Raw genomic sequence first — 27902 nt, 5'->3', positions numbered from 1 at the left:
ACGGCCAAATAAACAAATATTTTTTTAAAAAGTGAAGGTCACTAGGAACCAAAATGGGTTCATTTCCTCAGAACAAGTCTATCAAAATAATTTGGTTTCCTGAAATGGATACTTGCTTGATAAAATAGATCAAGGTTACAAAGGACAGACCTTTGACCTGACAGTTTCCAACTGCAGGCAGAGAGCAGACATGAATTTCTTACACTGTTTCTGGGCAAGAGGTGCCCTCACTGTCACTGGTTTCATTTTGAGCCCCACAGTCCTTAGGCTAAGAGCTCATCAGCACAGGCACAAGCAGCACTGAGAAGGAGAAGGCCAACAAATGCAAGAGATAGAGATTGGAAACAAAGAGGCCAAAGGAGAGAATCCCATGCCCATAAAGTAGCTAAAAGACATTCTCCTTTGAGGCTGGTGGACGGGTACCAAAGGCTATCTCCGAAGAAGAACTGCTCAAATGTCTTCTAGCACTATTCTGGGGACGGGATCGTTATTTTAGTCACATTTCATATTTGAACTTGTCTGAACAAATGGAAAAGGTTGTATCCTGGTTTCACCTTCAATCCTGAGATGGACACTTTTATCTGTAACTGCAGAATCTAAGGTGCTGCTGCTGTGCCCTTCAGTAAAAACTTCAAAAAGCCTTCTGTGCTCGAGAGAAAACAACATGAGAAGAAATCAAAAGACAGAAAACTTGTGCAAACAAGGGCTGATGCGTGCAGGCAAACATTCTGCTTTTAAGCAGAGAAAGCAATGCCTACCCTCAAAGCTTGTATTAATTTAAAAACATTAGCGTAAGTCATGCTGGGACCCAGCCTCCCCCTACAGCAGGCCAGCAGCTTCCACACCAGGTAGGGCCTGGCAGCCAGTGGAGTCAGGGGAGTCAGTGGAATCAGCTGCCCACAGTATTTGACTGTGCTGCAACAGAAGGGTGCATGCAGCCCATATGGGGGCACCTCTAGAACATATAGTTCTAGTTACCAAAAGGGAAGGAAAGAGTGCTGATGGGTTAAGAGCTCATCAGCACAGGCATAAGAAACATTGAGAAGAAGACCAACAAGCACAAGGGAAAGAGATTGAAAATAAGAAAACAGGACATCTCCTACACAAGGCCACTGCTCCAAGACCAGGAACCATAACCAGACTACCCACTACATAGAAAACTCCCAGAGAATCAGGCAAGATGAGGAGACAGAAATATAAAACAAACAAAGGAAAAAGACAACCCCCAAAAGAAGAACTGAGGGGAGATAAACAATCCATAAATCTGATAAAGACTTTAGGGTAATTCAATGAACTCAAGAGAAGAATAAACAAACAGTGTGAGAAGTTCACTAAAGAGTTAGAAAATATTATGATTCAAACAGAGCGGAAGAATACAATAACTGAAATTTAAAAACTACACTAGAAGGAATTAACAACAAAAACTTGATTAGAAAATAGGCAGGGGACCTGAATACACATTGCCCAAAGAAGGCAGGGATGGCCAACATGCATACGAGAAGATGCTCAGCATCATTAATAATCAGGGAAACACAAATCAAAATCACAATGAGATGCCACCTCACACCTGTCAGAATGGCTATCAGCAGAAGGACAACAAATAACAAGAGTTTGCAAGAATGCAGTGAAAAGAAAAGTCATGCACTGTTGGTGGGAAGGTAAACTGGTGCAGCCACTATGGAAAACAGTATGGCAGTTCCTCAAAAAATTAATAGAAACTGCTGTATGACCCAACAATTTCACTCCTGTGAATTTACCCAAAGAAGAAAAAAGCACTTATTAGAAAAAAGATGCACACCAATATTCTTTGCAACATTATTTACAATAGCCAAGATATGGAAGCAACCTATGTGTCTATTGATAGATGAATGAATAAAGAAGATGTGGTATTTACAAACAATGGAATATTACTCACCCATAAAAAATGAAACCTTGGCTTTTACAATAACATGGATAGATATAGAAGGTATTGTGCTAAGTAAAATTAGTGAGACAGGGAAAGACCAATACCATATGATTTTACTTATATGTGAAATCTAAAAACAAACAAACAGACATTCAAAAGAGAAACTGACTCATAGATACAGAGAACAAACTGGTAGTTACCAGAGGGAAGGTGGGTAGAGGGGTGAGTGAGATATTAAGAAGTACAAACTACCAGTTATAAAATAAATAAGTTATGGAGATGTAATATACAGCATCGGGAATACAGCCAATAATACTGTAATGACTTTCTATGGTGACAGGTAATATGGTATTGCATAGTACCTAGACTTATTGTGATCATTTTGTCATGTATAAAAATATTGACTCACTATGTTTACACCTGAAACTAATGTAATATTACAAGTCAATTAAAAAAGGAAAAAACAACTAATAGTAATAAAATGTACAATTAAACAATTCAATTTTTAAAAATTATAGTAAAAAGAGGGCAACAAAACAAATTCCCAGATCCAGTTCTTTAAAAGCAGTTGTAAGTCGTTTTCAAAATTCCTAAAAGATACCTGTCAAAGATTAAAAAAAAGCAGCAAATGCAAAAATGTGAAATTTGATTAGATCTTGGTATTTTAAAAGACATTCTTGTGACAAGCGGAGGAATCTGAATAAGAGTAGAAGTTAAGTGATATTATGAAATTATTGTTAATTTCAATATTAACAAAATTCAATATTAACAAAATATTGTTAATTTACAAATATTATGTTATTGGGTTTATGCCAAAGCATTTAGGAGTAAAGTATGGATGTATAAAACAATATAATTATGGCAAAATAGTAATAAATGAATACATAAATAAACCCCCATTCTTTTTTTTTTTTTTAATTGTTTTATTTTATTTATTGGACACACAGCATGTGGGATCTTAGTTCCCCAACCAGGGATTGAACCCATGCTCCCTCCATTGGGAGCTCAGAGTCTTAACCAGTGGACCACCAGGGAATCCCTAAACCCCCATTCTTAATTCCACGGCCCAAAGAAAGTTCCTCCACCCCTGCATTGTAGATTACAATATTGAATATAATCTATGTGATTGGTAATTTGCTGTTTTATTTCATTTTACATGCTTTGACAACACTACATTGGGCAATATATACACGTTCTAAGAGATCAACTATGGTTATACCAATCATCAAAAAGTTGCTTATCTGGACTTCCCGGTGGCCTAGCAGTTAGGATTTTAGGCTTTCACTGCCTCGACCCAGATTCAGTCCCTGGTTGGGGAAAGATCCCGCAAGCCACATGGTGCACTGGGGAAAATTGGTAATCTATTCTTGGGATAGGAATATATGGACTTTGAGTCATGGACTAAGTGCTAGCAGGTTCTATCACTTCTCTGCTGTGTGAACTTGGACATGGTACTCAACATACCTCAACTATTTTTCTCCTCTTTAACAGTCTCTACCTTATAAAACTAGTACAACAATTAAATGAAAACAACTTAAAACTCTAAGCACAACACTTGGCACAGAGCATGTGCTTAATTCATGGCAACTATTATATCTACTCCATTATCATACTGGATCTATTTTTTTTAATAGGAATACACAATATTATTTTGACTTGGATTATCTTTCTTAAATAAAAACACACAGACTCTCCAAACCTTAAGTCAAACAAAGTATATGAATAAGTCTCACTTAACAATGAGCTTCCCTGGTGGCTCAGCAGTAAAAGAACTCACCTGCCAATGTAGGAGCCAAAGGAGCCGCAGGTTCAATCCCTGGGTCAGGAAGATCCCCTGGGGAAAGGCATGGCAACCCACTCTAGTACTCTTACCTGAAAAATCCCATGGACAGAGGAGCCTGGCGGGCTACAGTCCATAGGATCGCAAAGAGTCGGAGACGACTGAAGCGACTTAGCACACACGCACATAACAATGTGAGATAACATAAGAATTTAAAATGGAGAATGTTTGACCAATACTTTAGCATCTAATGTTCAGATTTAACAATCTGTACTGTTAAAAATATCAAAATAAATCAATGAAAGAGACATTTTATTAAGTATTATATGACTTGGTTCCTGTGTACAAGGATCTAAAATCTAGTTGGAGAGACAACTGGCAAGACAAAGGATCCATAAAAGGTCAACAAGGGCAGAATAAGGCAAGCTCTGCTAATAACAGCAAACTAACAACAGTTTCTACTTTTGAGCTTGCTACTTGCCCAGCACTACCTAGGTCCTGTCCACATGTTCCCCAACTGATGCACTCCACTGCTGAATCCTGCCAGCCCAGCCTTCAAAACACACCCTGATAGTTCCTACTCCTCACCCCACCCCATCATTTCTTACCCACCCCCAGCTAGTCATTGTTCCCACAGCCTCCTAGCTGGTCTCCCTGCTTCTCCTTTTTCATCAGCAAGGACTATTCTCCACCCAGCATCCAGAATAATTCATTTAAACACTCAAGTCATCACAATTTCACTCCTGTTCAAAACTCTCTGAGACTTCCTACTTCACTGCGAATTAAAAAAGTTAGTCTTTAACGGCCCACAAAACTTTATCTCTAGAATCCAGCCCTGACTACCTGTACAATTTAATTTCTTATTTACTCTCCAGCACGGTGGTCTCCTCGAAGTTCCTGAAATGTCTGAAACCTATTTCAAGGTTTTTGCTGCCATCCTCTCTGTCTGGAATACTACTCTCCCAGTCACCTGGCCTGCTCCATCACTTCCTTTTAAGTCTACACTCAACTGTTTTCCCTTGTAAAGAGACCTCCCCTGACTACACTATATAAAATACTAACAACCAGAGAGCGACTGAATGAAATATCATACCTCCACCCCACAGAGCACTATGCAGCTGTTAAAAAAAAAAATGAGGATGATTTCTATGAACTGATATGGAATGATTTTCCAGACATATGGTTAAGTGACAAAAACAACCTATAAGAGAGTACATTGAGTATGTTACCTATTGTTTGAAAGAGGGAGTTAGAAACAAACATATGTATCTGTTTATATCTACAAAAAGAAACAGGAGAGACAAAAACAAACAAACGATATGTTGTGGAGGGAGAGATAGGGATGGAATAGAATTTCTGAGCATTTTTTAAATGGTCATCCCTCAGTATACACAGGGTATTGGTTTCAGGATCCCAGTGGGTACCAAACTCTGAGGATGCTGATGTCCCTTATATAAAAACGGTTACATCTTCTCATATATTTTAAATCATCTCTAGATTACTTGTAATATCTAATACAATGTAAATGCTACTTAAATAATTGTAAATACAACATAAATGCTATTTAAATAGTTGTCAGAATACAGAAAATTCAAGTTTCGCTTTTTGAGATTTTATGGAATTTTTTTCCTGAATATTCTTGATCTGTTTTTGATTGAATCCGTAGAGGCAGAACCTGCAAATATGGAAGGTCAGCTGTGTTTGGTTCTGATTTGAACCATGTTAATAGCTTCCATATTTTAAAATTAAATTAAGGTGGGGGAAACCCTAAAATTGAATAGACAGAAACACATTGATGTAACTATGTATCCATTTGATAACATAACCACACAGAAGAAAAATTAAGAATTCAAGTAACTTGAAAATACAGTGTTCTGTACATATTTAGTGGAATATATGGAAGAAAAAAAATTTGAACTGTATTTAGTAAAACTTGTGCTTGGGAGTAGTATTGGCACAGGAATTATGGAACTAGTTTGTGTTTAATGTAGATAAGGCAAATATACTAAAGCTACTAAGAATAGAATTCTCACTGTAGTGAAGGAAGATACTAACAAGGAACAGAGAGGAAACAGAAGAACTGAATTGTTGGATTACTTTGTGGCAACAAGATAAACGCATGACTTTGTGAAAGCTATTTCCTAGCTCTGAGAACTGACAGGGCCTAGAAGCTGTGACTTCAGGAGCCTTGAGCACACCTAGCGTGTGTGTGCTCAATCACTCAGTCGTGTCTTACTCTTCGAGACCCCATGGACTGTAGCTCATCAGGCTCCTTTAGTCCATGGGGTTTCCCAGGCAAGAATACTAGAGTGGGTTGCCGTTTCCTTCTCCAGGGGGTCTTCCCAACCCAGTGATCAAACCCGTGTCTCTTATGTCTCCTCATTAGCAGGCGGATTCTTTACCACTGAGCCACCTGGGAAGCCCTAAGCACATCTAGCACCCAGATCTTAAATTCTAAATACCATTCCCCACTAAAAGAAAAAGGGAATCCAATGAGTCCAAGGCTGAGGCACGGAAGGTACAAAATGAGTCCAGAACATCTTTCTATGCCAGCAAGGAAGGAAGTGCTCAAAACTGGGGTTCCCAGTGACCAAATTCAGAATCACCAAGCATCAGAATCGATAATGACAGGAATGCTATCTTAAATGATAATAGTACTAAAAAATAAAATAAAATAAAAAGGGAGGTGTAAAAGCTCTTTGTTACTGAAGATTCTCAATAAAGTATATAGACAAATAGGGATAGAAAATTGCCATCTACAACAATTTAGTGATAATGGACTAACTGAAGAATTGTCACTAAGCGCTAAAACATTGGGTGAAAGATCGTTGGAGAACAGGATGTTCACACAATCTCAAAGTGCTACTTAATGAATCACATATTACAGACATATTGCATTTTATTGCACTTCGTAGATACTGTGCTTTTTTCACAAACTGAAGTTTTGTGGCAACTCTGCATTGTCAGATAGTAGTCAGCATTTTTTAGCAATAAAATATTTTTTTAATTAAGGTATGTACATTTTCTCAGACACAATGCTATGGCACACTTACACTACAGTATAATGTAAATGTCATTTTTAAATGCATTAGGAAATCAAAAAACTCATATGACTTGCTTTATTGCTATATTTGCCTTATTGAAGTGGTTAGGAACTGAGCCCACCTATATCCTAAATTTACTCGCCTCTACAATAGAGAAATCGGATGGACCCCACCTTAACCAAACAATCGACATTAACATCTCCAATAATCAGCAAATGGACTGCATCTGCACCCTGATGAGATGCACACCTGTGCTCAGGAAAGTTCACATCAGAATTTAAGCGTGCACTCCAACACTGAGGGACGTTTTTATAAAACAACTTGTCCAGACCTTTCAAAAAGAGCAATGTCATAAAGTTTAAAAAAAGAAAAATGTTGGCAACAGTTTAGATTTTTAGATTCAAGGGGATTAAAAAAGCATGGGGGCTTCCCTGGTAGCTCAGCTGGTAGAGAATCTGCCTGCAATGCAGGAGACCCTGGTTCGATTCCTAGGTCAGGAAGATCCCCCGGAGGAGGGCATGGCAACACACTCCAGTATTCTTGCCTGGTGAATCGCCATGGACAGAGGAGCCTGGTGCGCTACAGTCCATGGGGTCGCAAAGAGTCGGACACAACTGGGCGACTAAGTATAACACAGCACAAACAGGCATGAGTACAAACTTGATGTATGATCCAGGACTGGCTTCTGGATCCCATCTGAAAACAGTCTTTTATCAATGCTATACTTCTTGACTCTGAAAATAGTGCCAGGGCTTACTGGAGACATATTCTTACAAGACCTATGTTGAAATATTTTGGGTTAAGGTGTTGTAAGAGCTGCAATTCTCAAACGGTTTAGGAAAAAACAACAAAAAAAGGTAACTGGGTGGGTGTGGGTGTTTGTCTCTATAAAGAGAGAGAAGTAAACCAAATGTGATAAAATGTTAATAACTGGTGATTCAAGGAGAAAGGCGTGTTAAGTGTTCACTGTACTGTTTTTGCAACTATTCTAAAGATTTTAAGTGTTCCAAAATTTAAGAAAATTAGTAAGAACTATTAACCATTTCCATTTCCCTTGCTCTGCACTACTAATCTCTGTATTAGTAAATGTTCACCACCACCCAAGTCGGACACGACTGAAGCAACTTAGCAGCAGCAGCAGCAGCTTGCTTTCTTCACTGTCTCTCCCCTACTCTAATAATTGTAAGCTTCCCTGTGCTGATACAGAGCTGACAGTCAGTAAGTACATGTTGAATGGCTGATGCTCACAATCATTCTATGAGGCAGATGTTAGTATCCTTTCAGTGTGTGGTGCTCTCTCTTCAAAGGCAAAGATACCGAGTCACATAGAAGTGAGGTAACTTACAGACATTTTAACTGTGAGGGGCGGGGCCGGGGTCTGAGATCCGACTGTTAATCACTGTTAGGCAGCTTTCCCCACTGAGACCATCTTGGTACCCAAAGGGCTCACTATCTGCAGAGCTATAGAGTTTCCCTTAGTGCAAAGCCTATTCAGAGAAGGTAATATTCATGCTTGCAGAACCAAATGACCTCTGAATAAATAAATGGATTAGATGGGAGAGACCACCATGAGGGGATTGTTTACAGAGTCTTCCTAGAAGAGGTGTGGCTAGATGGGTAGACTGAGTTTTCAGTGGAAAAGAGCATAGTAACAGGCAGTGGTGGCCAAAGGTGCGTTTCGACACCAGGGAGAGACTCACACATCTGAAGGAATTACCTCATCCATTCAACCTCGGTTATGTGCTTCTTCCTCTTGCTGACAGCTCTGGCCTATGAAACCCTCACAGCCTTTCGGGCCTGTGATGGTACCTGGCCCCCTCTGCCTCCAGTCCCTCTCAACTACAACCTTTTCTCTTCATTGCTGCCAGATTATTCTAAGTGGATGGGTCGGCTCCTGTCAGGAGGAGCAGGTCTCCTTTGCCTGCAGGAGAGAATCCCAGCTCCCAAAGGGGACTTTCGGGGTCCCCCATGGGGCCTCAAGATCCCACAGGCACACTGACTCTCCAGTGACACTGATGGCTCCCTACTGCCAAAGTTTACCCTCTACACTCTCCTCCTCTTTCCTTCTTGATCTCCTCCTCCTGGCATCTTTTCCCATATCAACGCATAATACCACCTGTCCTCGGAGGCCGGTTCAAACACCCTCCCTTCCAGGACGTTTTTGCTTCACAAAAGATATTTGATTTCACCAAAGATGTGGCTGTCTTCCCTCTGCACACCCGCAGCACTTTACCTCTCTTACAACATTTACTTCTGTGCCTTACACTGCAGGTACTTTTGAGCATATGTTGACATCCCCCTCTACCACCCACACCCAGGCTGTATTCCACAGAGGCATGCATCCCACAGGCACTCAACACACTCTGAACGCAGAGTGGAGAGGAAAGGCTGATCAGGTGTGTGTGCTAAAGGGCCAGCAGGGGGATTCCAAGTACTAGTTAAGGGGGCTCTTACTATGCTCCAGGGGTTTGGCTATGACTTAACTAGGGGCCTGTGTGGGGAGAGGTTGATGATGTGGGTGAGGAGGTAAAAAAAATGGAGACAAAGATACCTATCTCATGGGGCTGTCGTGACGATTTAACTTAAGTGTGAAAGGGAGGAACACAGTCCTAGACACTCACACATTTGTCCTTTTCTGTTCGGAAGGGAAGGGAAAGCAGCACCAGCCACACTACTTAGAATCTCCGAATCGAGGCCCTCTTCTTCCTGCTGCGAGCTGATTCTGAACCACCGCCATCAGCCAGGGCGCGGCCGCCGGACAGGCGCGGTTGCACTTGGCTTTGGCCGCGGCGCGCCCATCCCAGCGCAGAAGCCGGCGCGCGCGCACATAGCGCGATCCACTGCCCGTGGAGGCCCGCCCCGGACAAGCTCGCGGGCTGCGGAAGCAGTCAAAACAAGATCTGCTATTTCTGGACGATGGCGCCTCGGGAAGTAGTAACTTAGTCACGGGGGTCGCGCAGAAAAGGCACCCCTTCCAGAAGAACACGGGGTGGAAGACAAACCGGGATCGAGGGTCGTGGGAGTTAAGAAGGATTCCCAAAGGGAGGAAAGAGCGCAGGGGAGGTGAACGAGCCGGAGTCTGGTTTCTTTTTCCCAGACCTCAGAGCCTGAGGAGCAAGTTTCTGACTGAGCACCCTACGGTGATTTGTGGATGACACGACCAGGTCCCGCGCACGTGCCCCCCGCCACCTTCACCACCCGAACTTGCAGCCGCCTTGGGCCGCGCCCGTCCACCGGGCCCGGAGCCCGGGGGCCACTGACGCCTCGCGCTACCGGTCCCCGTGGGCTCCCGGAGGAGGCCTCCACTCACCCAATTTGAGGATCAGGCAGACCACTCCAAGGGCCCCCACGGCCCACCTAGCGGCGCTCTCTGCGGCCATGGCGGTCTGGGGAGCTTCTGCTAATGGGCCGCAGCCGCCTAACTCTGCCTGCCGGAGAGCCCGCCCCACTGTGCGCCTCGCGCGCCCCGCCTCGCGCGCCCCGCCTCCCGCGCCCCGCCTCGCGCGCCCCGCCTCCCGCGCGGCGGGGCTGGCACCGGATGCAGTCTGGGCGCCCGTCCTTTCCTCTTCTCGCGGACTCGGTTCGGGTCCCAGTCGTTCCTGCCATTCCACAGCCACCCGCTTTGCTCTGTGGAGCTCTTTAGGAAAAGTGGCGTGCGTTTTTACAACCAGGTTTATCATCGTTCCTCCCGCACTTTTCCTTGGCATTTGGAACGCGATGAAGGCGCCCCCGTAGCTGGGGGTATCGGACTGTCGCTCCCCGAAAGCTGCGCCTCACTGGGCGGGAGGTGACAGCAGAACTCTGGTGGGACACGGAGGTTCCGAAGCGTTTTATTCTTTCAGCGCTTTCCAGCAGGTGCAGCAGCGCAGAAGTTTTCAGAAAGGTCTGTCTAGTCAAGGCTATGGTTTTTCCAGTAGTCATGTATGGATGTGAAAGTTGGACTGTGAAGAAAGCTGAGCGCCGAAGAATTGATGCTTTTGAACTGTGGTGTTGGAGAAGACTCTTGAGAGTCCCTTGGACTGCAGGGAGATCCAACTAGTCCATCCTAAACGAAATCAGTCCTGGGTGTTCATTGGAAGGACTGATGTTGAAGCTGAAACTCCAATACTTTGGTCACCTCATGCAAGGAGTTGACTCATTGGAAAAGACCCTGATGCTGAGAAGATTGGGGGCAGGAGGAGAAGGGGACGACAGAGGATGAGATGGCTGGATGGCATCACCGACTCGATGGACATAAGTTTGGGTAACCTCCGGGAGTTGGTGATGGACAGGGAGGCCTGGCGTGCTGCGATTCATAGGGTCGCAAAGAGTCGGACACGACTGAGCGACTAAGACGGTGAAGAACCTGCCTACAAAGCAGGAGACCGGGTTCAATCTCTGGGTCGGGAAGATTCCCCCGGAGAAGGGAACGGCAACCCGCTCCAGTATTCTTGCCTGGAGAATCCCATGGACAGAGGAACCTGGCAGGCTACAGTCCATGAGGTGGCAAAGAGTCGAGCACGACTGAGCAAGTAGCACACATACTCCCCTTTTATGACTCTAGATAAAACAGCCTCTTTGAACCACTTTCCTCAAATATTAAAATGAAAGGAAACGGGACATGTTAGACAACTGCTAGAGTGTGTAGAGTTCCCTGGTGCAGCCCCAACCTCCCCAACCCTCTCAAGTGCCTATCTCTCCTCATTCGAGTGCAGTCACCTTTTCCTTGAGACTGACTCCCACCCCAGCACTCCCTTACTCGGAGCTGGGATTTCCAGCCTCGGGCTTCTCCCTTCTCCATTGGCTCTGTTTCACTCTTCCTCCTTCTCAACGGTGGACTTGCCCTCAGGCTGAGGAGTCAGAGCTGTTCACTCCCTCAGTGTTCGGCCTCCCCAGATCTCTATCCCTCAAGCTGAAGTGAGCACGTACACCCTCCAATCTTATTGGCTAGCCGTCTCACCTCAAATCCACCTGGTCCCAGACTCAGTTACTACTGTATTCCCAGAACCAGCTCCTGGCATGGGCCTCCCTGAGAGCTCCCTTGCTTTCAGATAGAAGCACCAGAGTGACTTCTGCTCAGCCACTGTGGCTCTGGGAACTCTTCCTTACCATGTGAGCAGGAAACTCCTCCCATGAACTGGACTCATGGACTGGATCCTCTGTTGTTCTAACAAACACCAACCTGTTTGCCAGTTGTGAAAGAGTGGAAATGCGCTTTATTCTTGCTGTGATTGCCATCATCCTCAGGTGGGGACCCCAAAACCACTCAAGATACTTGAACTACACTATAAGAATTCATACATTATTTCTTAAATTAGCCATGAGATTGTAAAAGGTGTCTATATCTGTGCAATTTCTGGGACCAATGTACCATACCTAAGCTACCCTTAGGCATTCCCTATCATCTGAAGATACTGGGAACATAAGGCAGGTACAGTGTGTAGCACAGAAAGTGAGGTCAAGTTTCTCCTCTATTCTGGGCTGGTGAGAATTCAGTTTAACTTGGAAAGGTAAGATGGAGTCAGACCTTTAAACTCTGGGGAGCCCCTCAAAACCCCTCAAAGGTTTTGAGCTGGGAAATGATATAACATCAAACATCCATTGAGTACTTACTATGGGCCAAGCCCTGTGTTGAGTGCATTACCTGCATTAATTTAACCTTATTGATGTCCCTGTTTTTACAGACTAGGAAACGGGCTCAGAGAAGGTAAATGACCTGCCCAAGGACATACAGCAAGGCACAGAACTGGGCGTCCAACCAAGCTTAAGTCCAAAGCACCACTCTTACCCTTTCATATAGGATGGGTAACTATACTGCTGTTTGGACTGGGCCAGCAAAAGGTGTCAATCCCCTCTGAGCAGGGCCAAGTAAAGGACTGCCAAGTCACCTGGGGCCAGGAAGCATCCCCAGGTCATGGTCTCCAGGTACCAGGTAAGGAATGGTTCATTATCCATGGTTGGCCATGTCTCTGGCCAAATGAATGATGCCAGCTCTTTCATTAAGAGACATACTGCTGTTTCCAACAAACATTTTTAGATATACCTATATATGCCTGGTAGCAGACTTCATGAATCAAACGTGGCTCAGAAAGGCTGGACCTGCAATGCATCAGGCAGATGGCCAAAAAGGCCCTATCCATCTACTGAGGACTGGGCACCAGAAGAAGGGCTGGATGTATTTTACATCCTGTGACCAGTGTGGAGAGGTCCAGTTTTATCTTCTTGTCACTGTAAAGAATCATGGACTAGAAGAAAGGAGGGCTTGTTCAGTCTGCCTGTGTGGCATGGATGGGCTGCTGCTCACCCTTCCCAGCATGTTACCCTCTGGTTCTCTGGCTCTAGTTCCTGCCAAACTTGGAACCACACCCAGGAAGCTTAGGAGTCCTAGATGGACAGAGCAAAATACTGCTCCTAATCCTGCATACATGAAAATGGTCCTTGCCCCATGTGGAAGTGTACCTTCACTTTATTTAAATAAACACTGGGCAGATTAGCACCAAGAGGGTATGTGTGTGTGTCGGGGTAATTTTTATTCTGTAATATTCTTCTTCCCTTTTTCAAATGTTCCCCAGCAGAAAAGACAGTATGAGGAGAAAATTAGGCGAAAATAATACATAAGACTTCACATGGAACCATTCTGGGTACCCAAGAGATAAACAGTCACATTTCAACTCCTGGCCAAGCCAGCAGCTGCAAGAAGTTGATAAGCATGCAGCAAAAGGGGCTGGGGAGCAGAGGAAAGCTCACATTAAAAGCCTTTGTAAGGCCTGAGTTTTAAAAAGAAGAAAAAAGAAAAAAAGGAAGTACCTCCTTTTGCTTTTTACCTCCATCTAGTTCCTTCTGCACATTCTGTGAATTTTGAAGAATTACAGTTGGGTTCTGACTAACCACGTGTCGCTGCTACAGCTTTAATCATGCTGTCATTCTTCCCAATTTGCAGATGTGGTGAACTCCCCCCACCCCCAAACCTCCCAGCCTTTGAGTTGTGCAGGGAACAGAGACGGGTGTGCCGTGTGGGCTCACTGCACAGGAACCCACAGCTCTTGGGTTTTTCCTCCATCCTGGAAAAGGTGTGCTGAGCATTTTGTGGTCAGGACAGTATGAGAGTTGGAGGAAGGTGGTGACGTCCTACAGCCAGGACCAAACAGAAGTTTGTCCCAAGTTCCTGCTTTCTTTTATCAGTTTCCTCTTGCCACGTCCTGTCTCCCCACCTTTACCCCACCCACCCCCACCCACCCCCACCCAAAAGAAAGCTAGATTCTGAACTGGCCTATCTGGGCTCTGGGTCTATGTGTTGAGACGACTCTGGTCTTGACAGTCAGGGTAGATGTGTACATACGTATGCTTGTGCACACTCAGTCATGTTGGACTCTTTGCAACCCCATGGACTATAGCCCATCAGGCTCCTCTGTCCATAGGATTATCCCAGCAAGAATACTGGAGTGGATTGCCATTTTCTCCTCCAGGGGATCTTCCCAACCAAGGGATTGAACCTGCATCTCCTGCATCTCCTGCATTGGCAGGCGGTTCTTTACCACCAATGCCACCTGGGAAGCCCTATGTGTGTGTGTGTGTGTGTATACACACACATACATACATATATACACATACATTTACTCTGTCAAATATACATATGCATATGTGTGTGTGTGTATATATATATAAACATACATTTTTTAGCAGCTGACAGTAAAGTGTCTTGAGAAAGGGTTGCTTTTTATCCTGTATACAAAGGTGCCACTTGGGCTGGGCATGGGGTGTGATAATAAAGGCCACAATTCACAAACCCTGAGTTTAGCAAGCGAATGTCAGGGACAGAACTCCAGGCCCCCAGGGCACAGTTTCATAGCCAAGAGTGGCTGATTAAGTGACAAGAAAGAAAGAAGGACAGTGGACTCAGTCAATGTAAACAGCCATATTTTCAACATAATTTACTACAGGTCTCTGAAGTGTATATAAAACATTTTAGTGCAACATCTTACAAATAGTTTTCTTTTTAAAAAACAAACAAAAAACAAATCAACAGCTCTCTACATCATGCATGGGTAGTCTGGCTACCCTTTTTTTTTTTCTTCAACAGTAAACGCAGAGAAACCATTGTTTGAAAAAAACATGAAAACTTGCTACAGAAACCCCCTAGGGAAAGAGGGTGTGGTCATAGCCTTGTCCTGGAATGGGCCTAGCACAGTGTTGTTTTTTATTAATGCGATATTGTAGATGCAGATAAGTCAACAGAGCTGTTAGCCGTTTTTCTCTCTGGGTCTCTCCTGTAGGCAACTTGCAATGAGGTCTCCCAGCCACTGGAGGCCAGCATTACCGCTCAGCAGATGTCACATATCCACAGAAATGCCAAAGAAAGAAGGTCCTTGGGATTTTCATAGAAAGCAGAAAAGCTCACCCTTTGATGGCAACCCCTGGCCCAACATAAAATGCACAGGGAAAAAAAAAGACAATTACTAAAATACTGGCTTCGGTTTCTTTTTTCCTTTCAAATCTCCTGCAAGTGCTTCACTTACTTATGTGCAGCACTGGCTTTTCTTTTTTCCGTGAACCTATTCAAACTCAAATCTTCATTACATGTCCCAGTTCCAGCCAGCCCTCCAGCATCTTTCCATTCAGACGGATGGAAAGTACATCATCTTCTCATGTTGATTCAGTCTATAAATGAGGGGCCAGCAATTTCCCTCTGAAAGCCCACACCCTGACATGAAGAAATGGGGCCAAAGGCCATCTTAGTTCCTCACCACTGCGCCTGTTCTGTACCTCTACAGCATTGATGCAGCACAAGAAACGGGGATGAGCATGTGAGGCATCAGTGGGATTAAGGTGGTGGTGCCTACACAGAGTCACGGGAGAGGACTGGTATATCTGGGAGGGAGAGAACGCAGCCTATGTAAGCCCTTCAGAAAGCAGCCAGGCAACGGTGTTGCTTCCCCTTGGCTATGACACATCAAAGCACCTGCCAAGCACCCAGGTAAGGATTGGCGTCCACATGGCCTGGAATCCCACAGCCTCCTCTGGCATCTGTTCAGCCTCAGGATTGGGTTCCACACTAATCTCTCGGGTTAGACTTAGTTCCAGAACTCCTGGACACTTTTTCCAAAGTGGGTTCTCCCTTGGGATTCAAGCTGCAAGTTCATAAGGAAGGGAGACGGCACTTGTGGCCAGCAAAGTATGAGGAAGCCAGTGAAAAAAAAAACAAAAAAACATCTTCATGGAGCAAGCAAAAGGAAGCACTTGCAACTGAGGATGCTCCGGAGCCCAGGATCTTGCCCAACAAGTGAAAAATAACAGGTGACGCTGGCTTCACCAGGCTTTAAGGGACATCCAAATAAAAAGTCAACAATAAACAACCAAATCACCTAAGGCCACAAATAAGATCTAAGACAGGGAAGGGTAAAAAGTCCACGCATGTGATCACGTTCTGCTGAGATGGGGTAATCCATAAGAATTACAAAGGGCTGCATCTGGGCTTCCCCTGGGCAGATATTCTTATGGCAGTGAGATGCAGGTCAAATGGTGAAGAAGAAAGCCATCAATATCTTTGAGAAAGATGTAGTCAGAAGGAAGAAGGAAAATGTAGTCTTCATACCTCCAGGGAGGTAGTTATTCCTCCCTGTTCTCCAATGCCAGGCTCTGGAAACCACTGCTGGCTACCGTCCCAGTGTTCAGGAACCTAAGCTGTCAGCCGGCCCCTGTGCCTTCCGATGGTGTATGTGGTGGCTGCTTGGGTCCCGTGTGTTCAGCTCAGTGGCTGGCCCCTTTCCAGGCTCACTGGCCACTTGCCCATAAGAGTTTGATAAAGCACCTGGAAACAGAAGCCCACCTGCTAACAGTTATCAGAGACTGCCCTTGCAGAAGAGACCAAGCCAACCACCAGCCTTATTTCCTTCTTTCACTAATTGCTGACTTGGATCAATCTGAAAGTCAGTAGCTGCTAAATGTAACCTTCTGCCCACTGTAACTTGCAAAGTGTGTACTGTTCAGAGCTTCTGACTTGTTCTCCAACCAAGTCTGCTTATTTTTTGGCAAGGTTAGGATGAAGGCTATTGCCCCCCCAGACAGATAGGCTGGGCTGGGCACTGTCTACTCCTAGTGGGGTTTATATGCAGGATTTATCTTGTACATACACAGTTCTTTGAAGCTAAATTCAATGCTTTCATCTTGACTACAAAGTGGTTCCAACAACTCCAGCTGAGGGAAAAGATAAGATACAAATTGGGCCCATACTACACATAATTTTCAAGTCTCGTTAAGGAAGTAAAAAATGTTGGAGTATATTTTGATCCATGGGTGGCATTTTCAAGTGTGCAAAAATGAAAAAAGCCTTGGAAGAGAGTCCTTTGCACTATAAAGTCTGTCCTTCCTTTTGCCATCAGTTGTCTTTCAGAGTAATTCATCCACAACATCATGGAATCCAAAAAGGGTAAACCAAAGGGATTGAAAAAGAGTCCCTTACAAAGAATAAGAACCCCTGTAACATCTATATCTGAGAATACTATATAAACCAGCGAGTAGACGCGGTACCGGGAGCTACTCACCACATTACCAAAAACAAAAACAAGAAACCTAACTGGCAGGATGGCACCATCTGCTCAAAAATAGCTAACCGACCAAGACTGCCACCTAGAGGCAGTCTGCCTCTGACAGATGGGCGACTGAACACTTCTGAAGTCTGTCTGTGTTCTGCGAGAGCGCCCCAGAGGTCGGGTGCTGTCCGCTGTCTGGTGGTAGAGCAAGATGCAGCGAGGAGAGCCTCCGCTCCTCCGTGGTTTATGATCACCTGAAGTCCCCTTAGTCTATGGCTCCTGGGTGGATACTGAGCACAGGGGGCTCCAGGCAAGTGGGGGAGTAGTTGAGGTGTGGTTCCTTGATCCACAACAGGGGTACCCCATTCTTCCCCTCGGAGTTCTTGCTGGAGTTCCGGCTCTTGAAGCGCACCAGCAGGATGGTGATGATAAGGATGCCAAAGATGGGGAAAGGGTAGAAGAAGACGAAGTAGAAGAGTGCATCATTGGAGCAGATGATGGACTGCAGGGTGGAACCTGAAAAGGACAGACAGGGAGACAAGACGTGAGGGCTGAGAACCTGGACGGTTGCTCACTCCTGAAGACCCCACCCAGATCCACAGAAGTCACTTGGCAGAACTCCCATACCCATGCTATCTTTCCCCTCTTGCCACTAACGGAGGGCAGACTACCCATGTATTCTTGTTCTCACACTCGTGTCTCTTCGAATTCATAGTTGGAAGTTCAAACAAAGCCAGGCCTCCATTTCCCACTGTGAATCAGTATTACCCCTTGGAAAGCCACATAAGAAAGTGTAATTTACTGATTGTGAACTCAACTGTTATCTGAGATGGTGAAGATGCTAGCTCCACTTCAGCTTGAACCTCCTTGTTGGTTCTATTTTACACGTCCCTTTGCATTTGGTTCTGCTGCCAATGTCCTTCTTTGGGATAGAACACATTCTCTACCTACCAGCTTCTGAGAGCAGTTTTACCAGAAATGATGATTATTTGATTAACGTTACCAATTAAAAAGTCATTATGGCCCACTTAGACATGTCTGCAGTGTATCTGTGGCTGCACAGAATGCAGTGTTAGTTCTTCGTGGACACAGAGAATGAAACCTCACACCTCCCACCCCATCAAGGACTGCTCTGGACTAGAGCCTGGGCTCTAGGAGACTGCATTTTCTCTGTAAAATAAGCCTGCTGGATGATCTCTGTGTTCTATAAAGCTTACTAAATTTGGATAGCCACAGTGGGCAGATAAAATATGGTCTAAACACTTTCCCTTGTACTTTTGGACAGTGGGTTATTCAGCAGATCTTCAGAGGGTCTAAAGTACGATTCAGGAGGTTGGGTGGTTTTGTTTGTTTGTTTGTTTGTTTTTTGCTTTCTACTGAATAGCTGTTGTTCATCATTAAAAAAATTTAACACACACTTACATGTATCAGATTTCAAAAATATATCAGACTGGTGATATCAACCACTTTTGACCAATGAAACCTCAAAGTTCTATCTAATAAACAGGAAGTTATCAAAGAAAAGAAAAAGCTGATGAAACTCAAAATTATCTGATACAATGTCATGCTGGGGAAAAAAAGCTGAAATTTCTAGCCTGTTTTTTAACTTCTACATCATAGGCTAATTCTACTGTAACAAACACCATTTTAGGTTGATCAGTTCCATATTTTGACAGAAGATCACTCAAAAGAGTTCCTCATTAGAATTAATAATTCAGGTCAGTATGATGAAAACATTGAGTTCTGGACCATTCTGCAGCAACAGCTGCTGGTTAGCTAAGCTCTTACCAGATGTCCTACAACATCACTGCCCTTCTAGGCTGGTCTTCCCAACTAATCATGCAAAATCCACTTAATCCTCCACGTTACCCTCCAAAATAAAAATGACCCAGGAACTTGAGAAAAAGCAAGAAGGCAGTGAGGTACTTAGACTTCATTTTCTTTTCTTCTTCCTCTTATGTTGCTGATTTGCTAAAAAGAGACTAAGTTGGATATTCTAATGAGTCACAAGGTAACATCTAACAATATACCTGTACATGGTTGTTGTTGTTCAGTTGCTAAGTCATGTCTGACTCTTTGCAACTCCATTAACTGCAGCACACAGGCTTCCCTGTCCTTCACTATCTCCTGGAGTTTGTGTAAACTCATGTCTATTGAGTCAGTGATGCTATCTAACCATTTCATCCTCTGCTGCCCCCCTCTCCTCCTGTCTTCAGTCTTTCCCAACATCAGGGTCTTTTCTAATGAGTCAGTTCTTGGCATCAGGTGGCCAAAATATTGGAGCTTCAGCTTCAGCATCAGTCATTCCAATGAATATTCAGGGTTGACTTCCTTTAGGATTGACTGGTTTGATCTCCTTGCTGTCAAAGGGACTCTCAATTTGAGTCTTCCCCAGCACCACAGTTCAAAAGCATCAATTCTTCAGCGCTCAGCCTTCTTTATGGTCCAACTCTCTCATCTGTACACGACTACCGGAAAAACCGTAGTTCTGACTATACAGACTATTCTCAGCAAAGTGATGTCTCTGCTTTTTAACACACTGTCTAGGTTTGTCAGCTTTTCTTCCAAGGAACAAGCGTCTTTTAATTTCGTGGCTGCAGTCACTGTCCGCAGTGATTTTGGAGCCCAAAAAGATAAAATCTGTCACTGTTTCCCCTTTTTCCCCATCTATTTACCATGAAGTGATGGGAACAGATACCATGATACATTTTTTGAATGTTGAGTTTTAAGCCAACTTTTTCATTCTCCTCTTTCACCCTCATCAAATATATATACATGTATAACGAAATCTAACTAAAATTTAATCTGGTGGAGCATCAACTTTATTATAAAGATTAGAGGGTATATGATCACTTTAATTCCTATCCCCATTTTTTTATTTTTTTTGCTAGGGCAATCAAGAGTCAGTTACTTAAACTGGTATGTCAAATCCTAAATGCCCGTAACAGGCAAGAAAACTGCTTAACAGTCCACCATCAAGCTCTGATTTTTCTTCCAGACAGCTAGAATCAACAGTGACACCCTCCCCTGAAAACTGAAAAAACTTACTTGTGTCCAGAACACGGATGCCGATGGGAGCTGATTCCTCCTCTGTCAGCCGGTACCATTCCTTTTGAGGGCTTGGCAGCCACTCCTCCACGTGGCAGGAGTAGTTACCCGTGTCCTGGGGGCTGGCCTGCAGCACGGTGAGCCGGTAGAGGAGCGGGGAAAGCATCTGGAAGCGAAGCCTGCCCTCCCAGGGGCTGCCCTCTGGGCCAAAGACGGCATCTGCGCCCACGCTCAGCAGGGCTGTCCGCTCTGTGGGGTCCTCTTCCTCCTCTTCATCCACCTCCACTTCCTCCTCCTCCTCCTCCCCATCTTCTGGGCCAGGGCTACCCCTTTTTCCTCCAGCTTTAGTCCTCAGGGAATACCAGGCCACGGCGAAGCGGGAGTCCTGGCTGGAGCGAGACACAATGCTACAGTCCAGCTGGAAAGCTGCCTTCTCGAACACCGTGGCATTGGGGACCACTGTGTCCACCTGCAGGGCAGCATCTGGGGGAGATGAGGCTGTTTTAATTTCTGCTCAAAACAACTAAATGTCCACCATTAAATATGTTCTAGGAATACAGTAACATACAAGAGAGTTCCATGCATCTATTGAAAGGAATGAGGGAGCATTGTGTACAGACAGGAGGAAGGAAATTCAAGAAAAATTGTTAGAGTACAGCACAATGTGTCCTCCACATATCACTCTGCAGAAGAAAATGTGTGTGCGTGCTCAGACGCTCAGTTGTGTCTGACTCTTTGCGACCCCACAGACTGTAGCCTGCCAGGCTCCTCTGTCCGTGGGATTTCCCAAGCAAGAATACTGCAGTGAGTTGCCATTTCCTACTCCAGGGGGATCTTCCTGACCCAGGGATCACACCCGCACATCTCCTGAATCTCCTGCACTGGCAGGTGGTTTCTTTACCACTAGCACTACCTGGAAAGCCCCACGGAAGAAAACAGAAAATACGTTTTATTCTATTTGCTTGGAATGTCTCTGGAAGAATTCACAAGGAGCTGGTAACATGGATGCTTATAAGAATCCAGAGGGAGAGGGGCACATTTTTCACTGTGACCCCTTGTAGTGGTTGAATAGTGTTCGGCCCAAAGTCATGTCCACCTGGACTCTCTGAATTTCCTTAATTGGAAATAGGGTCTTTGCAGATCTACTTAGTTAAGATGTGCTCATACTGATTTGGGGCAGGCCTACATATCAGGAGAGAAGAGGGCACACAGAGACACATGGAGAAGGACATAGAAAGGCAGAGACAGACTGGAATGATGTAGCCACAGGCCAGCGAACATGGGACCATGAGAAGCTGAAAGAGACATGGAAGGACTCCTCCCTGGGAACTTCAGGGGAGCAGGGCCCTGATAACACCTTGATTTCACCCTTCCAGCCTCTACAACTATGAGAGAACAAATTTCTGTTGTTTGAAGTTACGAAGTTTGGGCTAATCTGTTATGGTGGCCCTTGGAAATGAATTCACCCCCTTAGCAGCTTTTGAATTTAAACTGTGTGCACGTCGGTTGTTGGCTACAACACAGGAAACCCAAGGAGGTAAACATTCTCCAAGGATTGAAGCCAAGCAACGACAATAAACCTGAAAGGGCTCCTCACCCTGAGTATGGAATCCCCAGGAGGATAACATGGACAGTGTCCTCTCGATGAAGGTGGGAGATGCAGTCCAACCACTGTGAGATAACTGAACAAGTAAGTCGTATCCCACAGATGCCACCAGACAGCTCTATCAGTTTTTTTTTTTGTAGGTTTGGACTCTCTGGGGTAGGCTCTAAACAAGTAATTCACTCCCTACCTCCTCCCTTTGGCTCTGTTTATGAAATGCTCATGCAAGACGCCAATGTAGCATCAACAGAAATAGACCGAATCGGATTCTACTTGGATGACGACCAAATAGGAGCCTTTCCCAAGTACTGTCCTGGGCTTTCAATGAATTGGCTGAATTGGCTTGCAGGTGAATACAAAGCTGGTTACCACCACTTCCTTGGGGCTCTGCTAAGCCCCTCCACATTCCCCTCCGCACATCTGGAATCTCGTGGGCACCGCTGGACAGAAAGCTTAAGAACCAGCTATAGGTGGTGGGCATGGTGCATCAACCCAGCTATCACTAGGGATGCGTTGGGGGGCGGGGGGTGGGGAAGGTGATGATGGTGGTGTCAGGAGACGCTGGAGGGGCCAGAGGGCAGAAAGTGGCAGGATAGGAAATCGGTTTGCAGGCGACTCAAACTGTCTCGATCATCAGCTTATCCCTCCAGGGAGCACAGCTGATGTGCCAACAGAAAAAGGCTGCGCTGGCCTGAGTGAGGCATTGGACCCATCATGGCAAGGTGGTCAGGGGCTGTGAACATTCAGTTCCCCAGAAGGGCCTCTTCCATCTAGTCTCCCTTTCTGTCTTCTAGTCTAAGGCTCACAATTTTTCAGAGCCCCTTCAAGGGGCTTCCCTGATAGCTCAGAAGGTAAAGAATCTACGTGCAATGCAGGAGACCCAGGTTTGATCCCTGGGTTGGGAAGATCCCCTGGAGAAGAGAATGGCTACCCACTCTAGTATTTTGCCTGGAGAATCCCATGGACAGAAGAGCCTGGGGTGGCGGAGGGTACTAACACGCAAGTGCCTTGTCTACGTTAATCACTCAACACAAGTTTTTTGAATAAAATTAATTTTCACCTTCCCACAAGCCCACTCCCCTTTACATGCCTCTCTACCAATTTGGTTTTCTGCATCTGTCCCCTTCTAGAAGAGGCGAAACCATCTCCCTGGTCAGCCTTTAACACTCCTTCCTTCCTTACCCATGTTTAAACTACAAGAAAAAAGTTTGTCCCTGCCCCTCCCAGAGGTCATGCTGATACTTCCAGGCAGTGATCTAGACCAGTGACTCTGGTCTGTGGCGCCCCCTACGGGGAAGGAATGTGGTTTCCCCTCTCCCCTGGTGAACCAAACACAACTACTAATCTATTCAGCGATAGTCCCACCCTGAGTTCCTTCAGTTTCCATATTTCATAAGCAATGCAAGGTGATTCTTAACTCAACTCTTAGAGCTCTTTTATTTCCAGTCTTCTATATGTTCAACTTACATCAGAAAAAAAAGCTCTGAGGTACATCTACATAAAGAATCTTAGGCAAGCAGTAAAAGTGGTGGTCATGAAATGCTTTCAATGACATGGGGAAAGGCTCACAAAAGAATGCTGAGGGGCGGGGTGGGGAATCACATAGAACAGTAAGATGCTGACTTCATTTAGAGAGAGAGACACACACAGAGGGAATATGAAGATATGTTGTTGTTTACTTGCTAAGTTGTGTCTGACTCTTTGCAACCCCATGGTCTGTAGCCTACCAGGCTCCTCTGTCCATGGAATTCTCCAGGCAACAATATTGGAGTGGGTTGCCATTTCTTTCTCCAGAGGATCTTCCCGACCCAGGGATTGAAACTGCATCTTCTGCCTTAGCAGGCAGGTTCCTTACCACTGAGCCACCAGGGAAGTCCATAAAGATATACACACAGTGAGATCACAGACTTTTTTCTTTTTTTTGGCCACACCACGCGGCAGGATCTCAGTTCTCCCACGAACCAGCGCCCCCTGCAGTAGGAGCTCGGAGACTTAACCACTGGACTGCCAAGAAAGTCCCTACAGATAATTTTTTATTTCAAAACTGTATTTTTCTGTTTTCCAAATGCTTTGTTATTAGTATAATCACCTTATATAATCAGAGAAGGAAGGCAGGCAGGCAGGCAGACAGACAGCTGGTTGATCCAGGCTACTCAACTGGCTAAACAGGAGGCAGACTCGAGGCTGCAGATTTAGGGGCCACACTGTGAGCACACGGGGTGGCAGGAGGGAAACCTGGACAACCACTCGGTCTGCTCGACACACTGGCAGCGTGACACTTCTCTTTAGGCTTCGGTTCTCTCGAGAGTAAAACGTACACTCAGGGCCCTTGTGAGGACTGAACATGAACCGCCCCCCTGTGGCTGGGAGGGATGCAGCTGGCTGCCTCCTCCCATGCTGCCGGGGGCCTCAGCCTCATGTGGGGATCTACAAAATGGGTGGGAGGAGGAGGAAGACGGTGTTCAGCTGCAGTATCTACCATTTGTCTTTGAGGAAAGACATGCACCACATTTAAGGCAAGGGGGAAAGGGGAAGAAAGCTCATGGGAAATACATCTCAAAGCCGAGGCAATTCCTTCTCCAGCTTAGGCAAGACAGGAGGACAGAGATAATGTCCCTCTCCTGTAACAAAGGCTGTATCTGCTCGCTGAAGTGTGTGCTGTGATGTGTGGGGCGGGCATAACCGTGAGGCTCCAGGATTCCACCAACAAAAAGAGCTGCTCTACTTAGATGTAAAACCATTATGAAAGCTTCCATCGGCACCAGTGACCACAAACAGAACCCTGGGATGCTCAGAACATAAGACAAAACATTCCTGTGGATACAGGTCCCAGTGCATTTCTGTCCCATGTCCTTCAGGGGACTGTCCTTAACTGATCTGTGGTCTGATAGGGATGAGTGATGACATGGTGTTTCAGAGGACACAGGAATCCTGCACATCTTTGCTTTAATTATGTGTTTGAATATGGAACAATAATTCTACCCAGTAATTATGCGCATTTGGGTACTTTAGAACCAACAATAAAGAAAAGCATGAGGCTGCACAGAATACTCATTAGCACCAATAAAATTATTAGGAAGTGAGAGTGTAAAGGCTGCAGCTAGTTCATTTTCTATTTAAATTATGTGAATCAATTCTTTTCCACTGAAAATCCACAAACTGAATTTTCAGAACCACATGATTATATTGTTTCAAGATTTTTGCTACTTGTCTGAATCTGAATGTATTCTTTGAAAAGAAAATATTCTGCTCTGTACATGGGCTTCCCTGTGGCTCAGTAAGTCAAGAATCCACTTGCAATGCAAGAGACTGCCTACAATGAGGGTTCGATCCCTGGGTCGGGAAGATCCCCTGGAAAAGAAAATGGCACCCCACTCCAGTACTCTTGCCTGGAGAATCCCATGGACAGAGGAGCCTGGTGGACTACAGTCCGTGGGGTCACAAGAGTCGGACACAGCTGAAGCGGTTGAGCACTACTCTGTATAACAGGCTCTAGATTCATCCACTTCAGCAGAACTGACTCAAAGGAAGTAAGTCAGAAAGAGAAAAACAAATATCATATATTAACACATATATATGGAATCCAGAAAAATGGTACTGATGAACCTATTTGCAGGGCAGAAATAGAGATGGAGACCTAGAGAACAGACTTTGGACACAGCAGGGAAAGAAGAGGGTGGGACGAATTGAAAGAGTAACACTGAACATACATTACCATATGTAAAACACATAAGGTAATGGGAAATTGCTATGTAACACCAGCTCAACCCAGTGCTTTGTGACAACCTAGAGGGGAGGGATGGGTGGTGGGTAGGAGGGAGGTTCAAGAGGGAGGGAACATATGTATACCTATGGCTGATACATGCTGTGGTATGGCAGAAGCCAACACAATATTGTAAAGCAATTATCCTCCAGTTAAAAATAATTTTAAAAAAATATTCCAGGCTCTGGAATAAGTGACAAATGTTATTCTACTTAAGAAATGGAATCACCTTAGGCCAAAGCCAGATGTGCAGTTTTTCACTCACTAGGGGAAAAAAGATCTCAGACACTTGTGAATGCAAATGTAAAACGTAAATGCTCATACATTTAACTGCAAGTAACTAATTAATTGTATTAATTTAATTAACAATGGGTTCATTTTGAAATTAATTTTATGCATCGCATAAACTATCACAGTTAGAGGGGAACCACCAGAAGGCAGGCTTGGGGAGGTTAACTCTCACCTGGTCGAGTGACGCGAACAGCCGTCTGGCCGGCGGTGTCCTCGGCCCGTTTGTACCACATGCCACTGGGGCTGGGCAGCCACTCCTCCACACGGCAGCTGTAGGTGCCGCTGTCCTGCACGGCCACATTCTGGATGAAGAGCCGGTACGCGCCCAGGGAAGGGCTCTCCAAGTGCAGCCGGCCCTTCAGGTTGTTCTTGGCCGCCTGCTCTCCATAGTGGAAGGTGGCATCGCGACTCAGGCGGGCCACCGTCTCCCGCTCTGGCTGGTTGGGCTTCCACACAAACCATTCAACCAGCAGCTGTGAGGCTGCACTCGTGCGGTTCAGGACCACGCACTCCAGCTGTACCTGCTGTGTCTCCAGAACTGACAGGTTGCCCTGTGCTTGGCTGAGCTTCAGGCGGCTGTCTGCAAAGGTGAGGAAAGAGATGTCGCCAACAGGAAAACAACGAGCCACTTGCACGCAACCTTTCCCAGCGGACGTGACTGCATGCCTTCCAAAGACAAGAGGACAGCAGCATGCTCAAGCGTGCACCCTAAACACTCTAGAGTTCTTGATCATGGGTCTGAGTTCCTGAGTTTCAAGGAGTTTGGTGTTACAGTAGCAGCTGCCCCCTAATTTATAACCCTCATAGGTTCAGATGCTTAGGAGAGGACAAGCATGCACGGTAGATGACTCCTCGTCCAAGTGACAGCAGAGCATGAGGAGCATGGCCAACTGGAGGGGGTGGCAGGGCAGAGATGGAAAGGGCATGGTGAGAACCCTGTTGGAAGTAACAGCAAATTTTTAAAACTGACCACATTGTGGCTAGAATATGCTGAGCCATCAACCTCAGAAGAACAGCAGAGGAAAGCCAGTTTAATATGTACACCAGTCGGTCCTAAGAACTGCAGTTCTTACTTTCTCTACCAAAAAAAAAACAAAAACAAAAAACCATAAGGGTTTCCTCTCAAGATGGGAGCAGAACTGATCTAACATCAGTAAAGAAAAGACTGATACCGATGGTGGCTTGAAACCTCAGCCAATCAGACTGTTCTCCAAAGAAAAAGATCATTAAACATGGTATGCTTTGATGGCATCCTTGCAATTTCAAAAGGGCCCAAAGAGCCTCTCTGGACTAGAGGTGTTAAACAGCTATGAAACTGTAAATGCACAGAAGCCCCTGGAAAGAACACCTCCTGAGTCAGGGAGGGGGAGGAGCTTTCACTTTTCACTTTTCCACTTCAACATTGTCACAGTATTTTATAATGCACGTTTATTCCACTTTTGTAATAGAAGGTCAAAAAATTAAAAAAACAACTGAAATTATATTTTAAATAACCAATCTCTGAAAATATATACATACTCTGGTTATCTCAGGGTTGAAAGATTATTTTCTCCTTTGTGCTTTTTTTAGTATTTTCCAAAAGTTCTATAAGTGTATGCTTTCTTATTAAAGGGGGTAGGGGGTACTGGAAGTAGGGGAGGGGAAAAAAAGAAAAACATACAAACTAAAAATCTCAACTGGGGACCTCCCTGGTGGTCCAGTGGTAAAGATTTCGCCTTCCAATGCAGGGGGTGTGGGTTCAATGCCTGGTTGGGGAGCTAAGATTCCACATGTCTCACGACTGAACAACAAGAATGCAAACCACAAAACAATACTGTAACAAATTCAATAAAGACTTTAAAAATGGTCCACATCAAAAAAAAATTTTTTTTAATCTCAACTGAAAAGGGGGAATGTGTTGTTTTAATCTGTGTCCTGTGAGTTTTCTGTTTACAGTGTTAATATTCCCCATAAACAGAG

At 45.0% G+C, this 27902-nt stretch overlaps 2 protein-coding genes across 8 annotated transcripts in view; both read right to left on the bottom strand.

Annotated features, from left to right (window-relative positions):
* The window catches only part of CD58 (CD58 molecule), a 42227-nt gene extending 32071 nt beyond the window's left edge, over positions 1 to 10156 (bottom strand). For all 3 annotated transcript variants that reach the window (XR_014054799.1, XM_081493858.1, XM_081493859.1), the window contains exon 1: positions 10041 to 10156. Coding sequence is in view for 2 of the 3 variants with exons in the window: in XM_081493858.1 (XP_081349984.1) it covers positions 10041 to 10110 (70 nt within the window). In the remaining variant the exon portion in view is untranslated. The remainder of the gene's footprint in view (positions 1 to 10040) is intronic.
* Positions 10157 to 14627: 4471 nt separating this feature from the next.
* The window catches only part of IGSF3 (immunoglobulin superfamily member 3), a 114037-nt gene continuing 100762 nt past the window's right edge, over positions 14628 to 27902 (bottom strand). For 4 of the 5 annotated variants that reach the window (XM_081493854.1, XM_081493855.1, XM_081493857.1 and 1 more), the window contains 3 exons: positions 26116 to 26523; positions 20287 to 20769; positions 14628 to 17754 (listed from right to left, as the gene is read on the bottom strand). In XM_081493854.1, coding sequence (XP_081349980.1) covers positions 17504 to 17754; positions 20287 to 20769; positions 26116 to 26523 — 1142 coding nt within the window. In that variant the 3' untranslated portion in view covers positions 14628 to 17503. The remainder of the gene's footprint in view (positions 17755 to 20286; positions 20770 to 26115; positions 26524 to 27902) is intronic. The other variant, XR_014054798.1, reaches the window with a different exon arrangement.

Source organism: Giraffa tippelskirchi, chromosome 5 (assembly GCF_054371585.1).
Source record: "Giraffa tippelskirchi isolate mGirTip1 chromosome 5, T2T-mGirTip1v1.2.pri, whole genome shotgun sequence".
NCBI lineage: Eukaryota > Metazoa > Chordata > Mammalia > Artiodactyla > Giraffidae > Giraffa > Giraffa tippelskirchi.
Note: the sequence above shows the minus strand (reverse complement) of the source record. Positions and strands in the feature narration are given on the sequence as shown.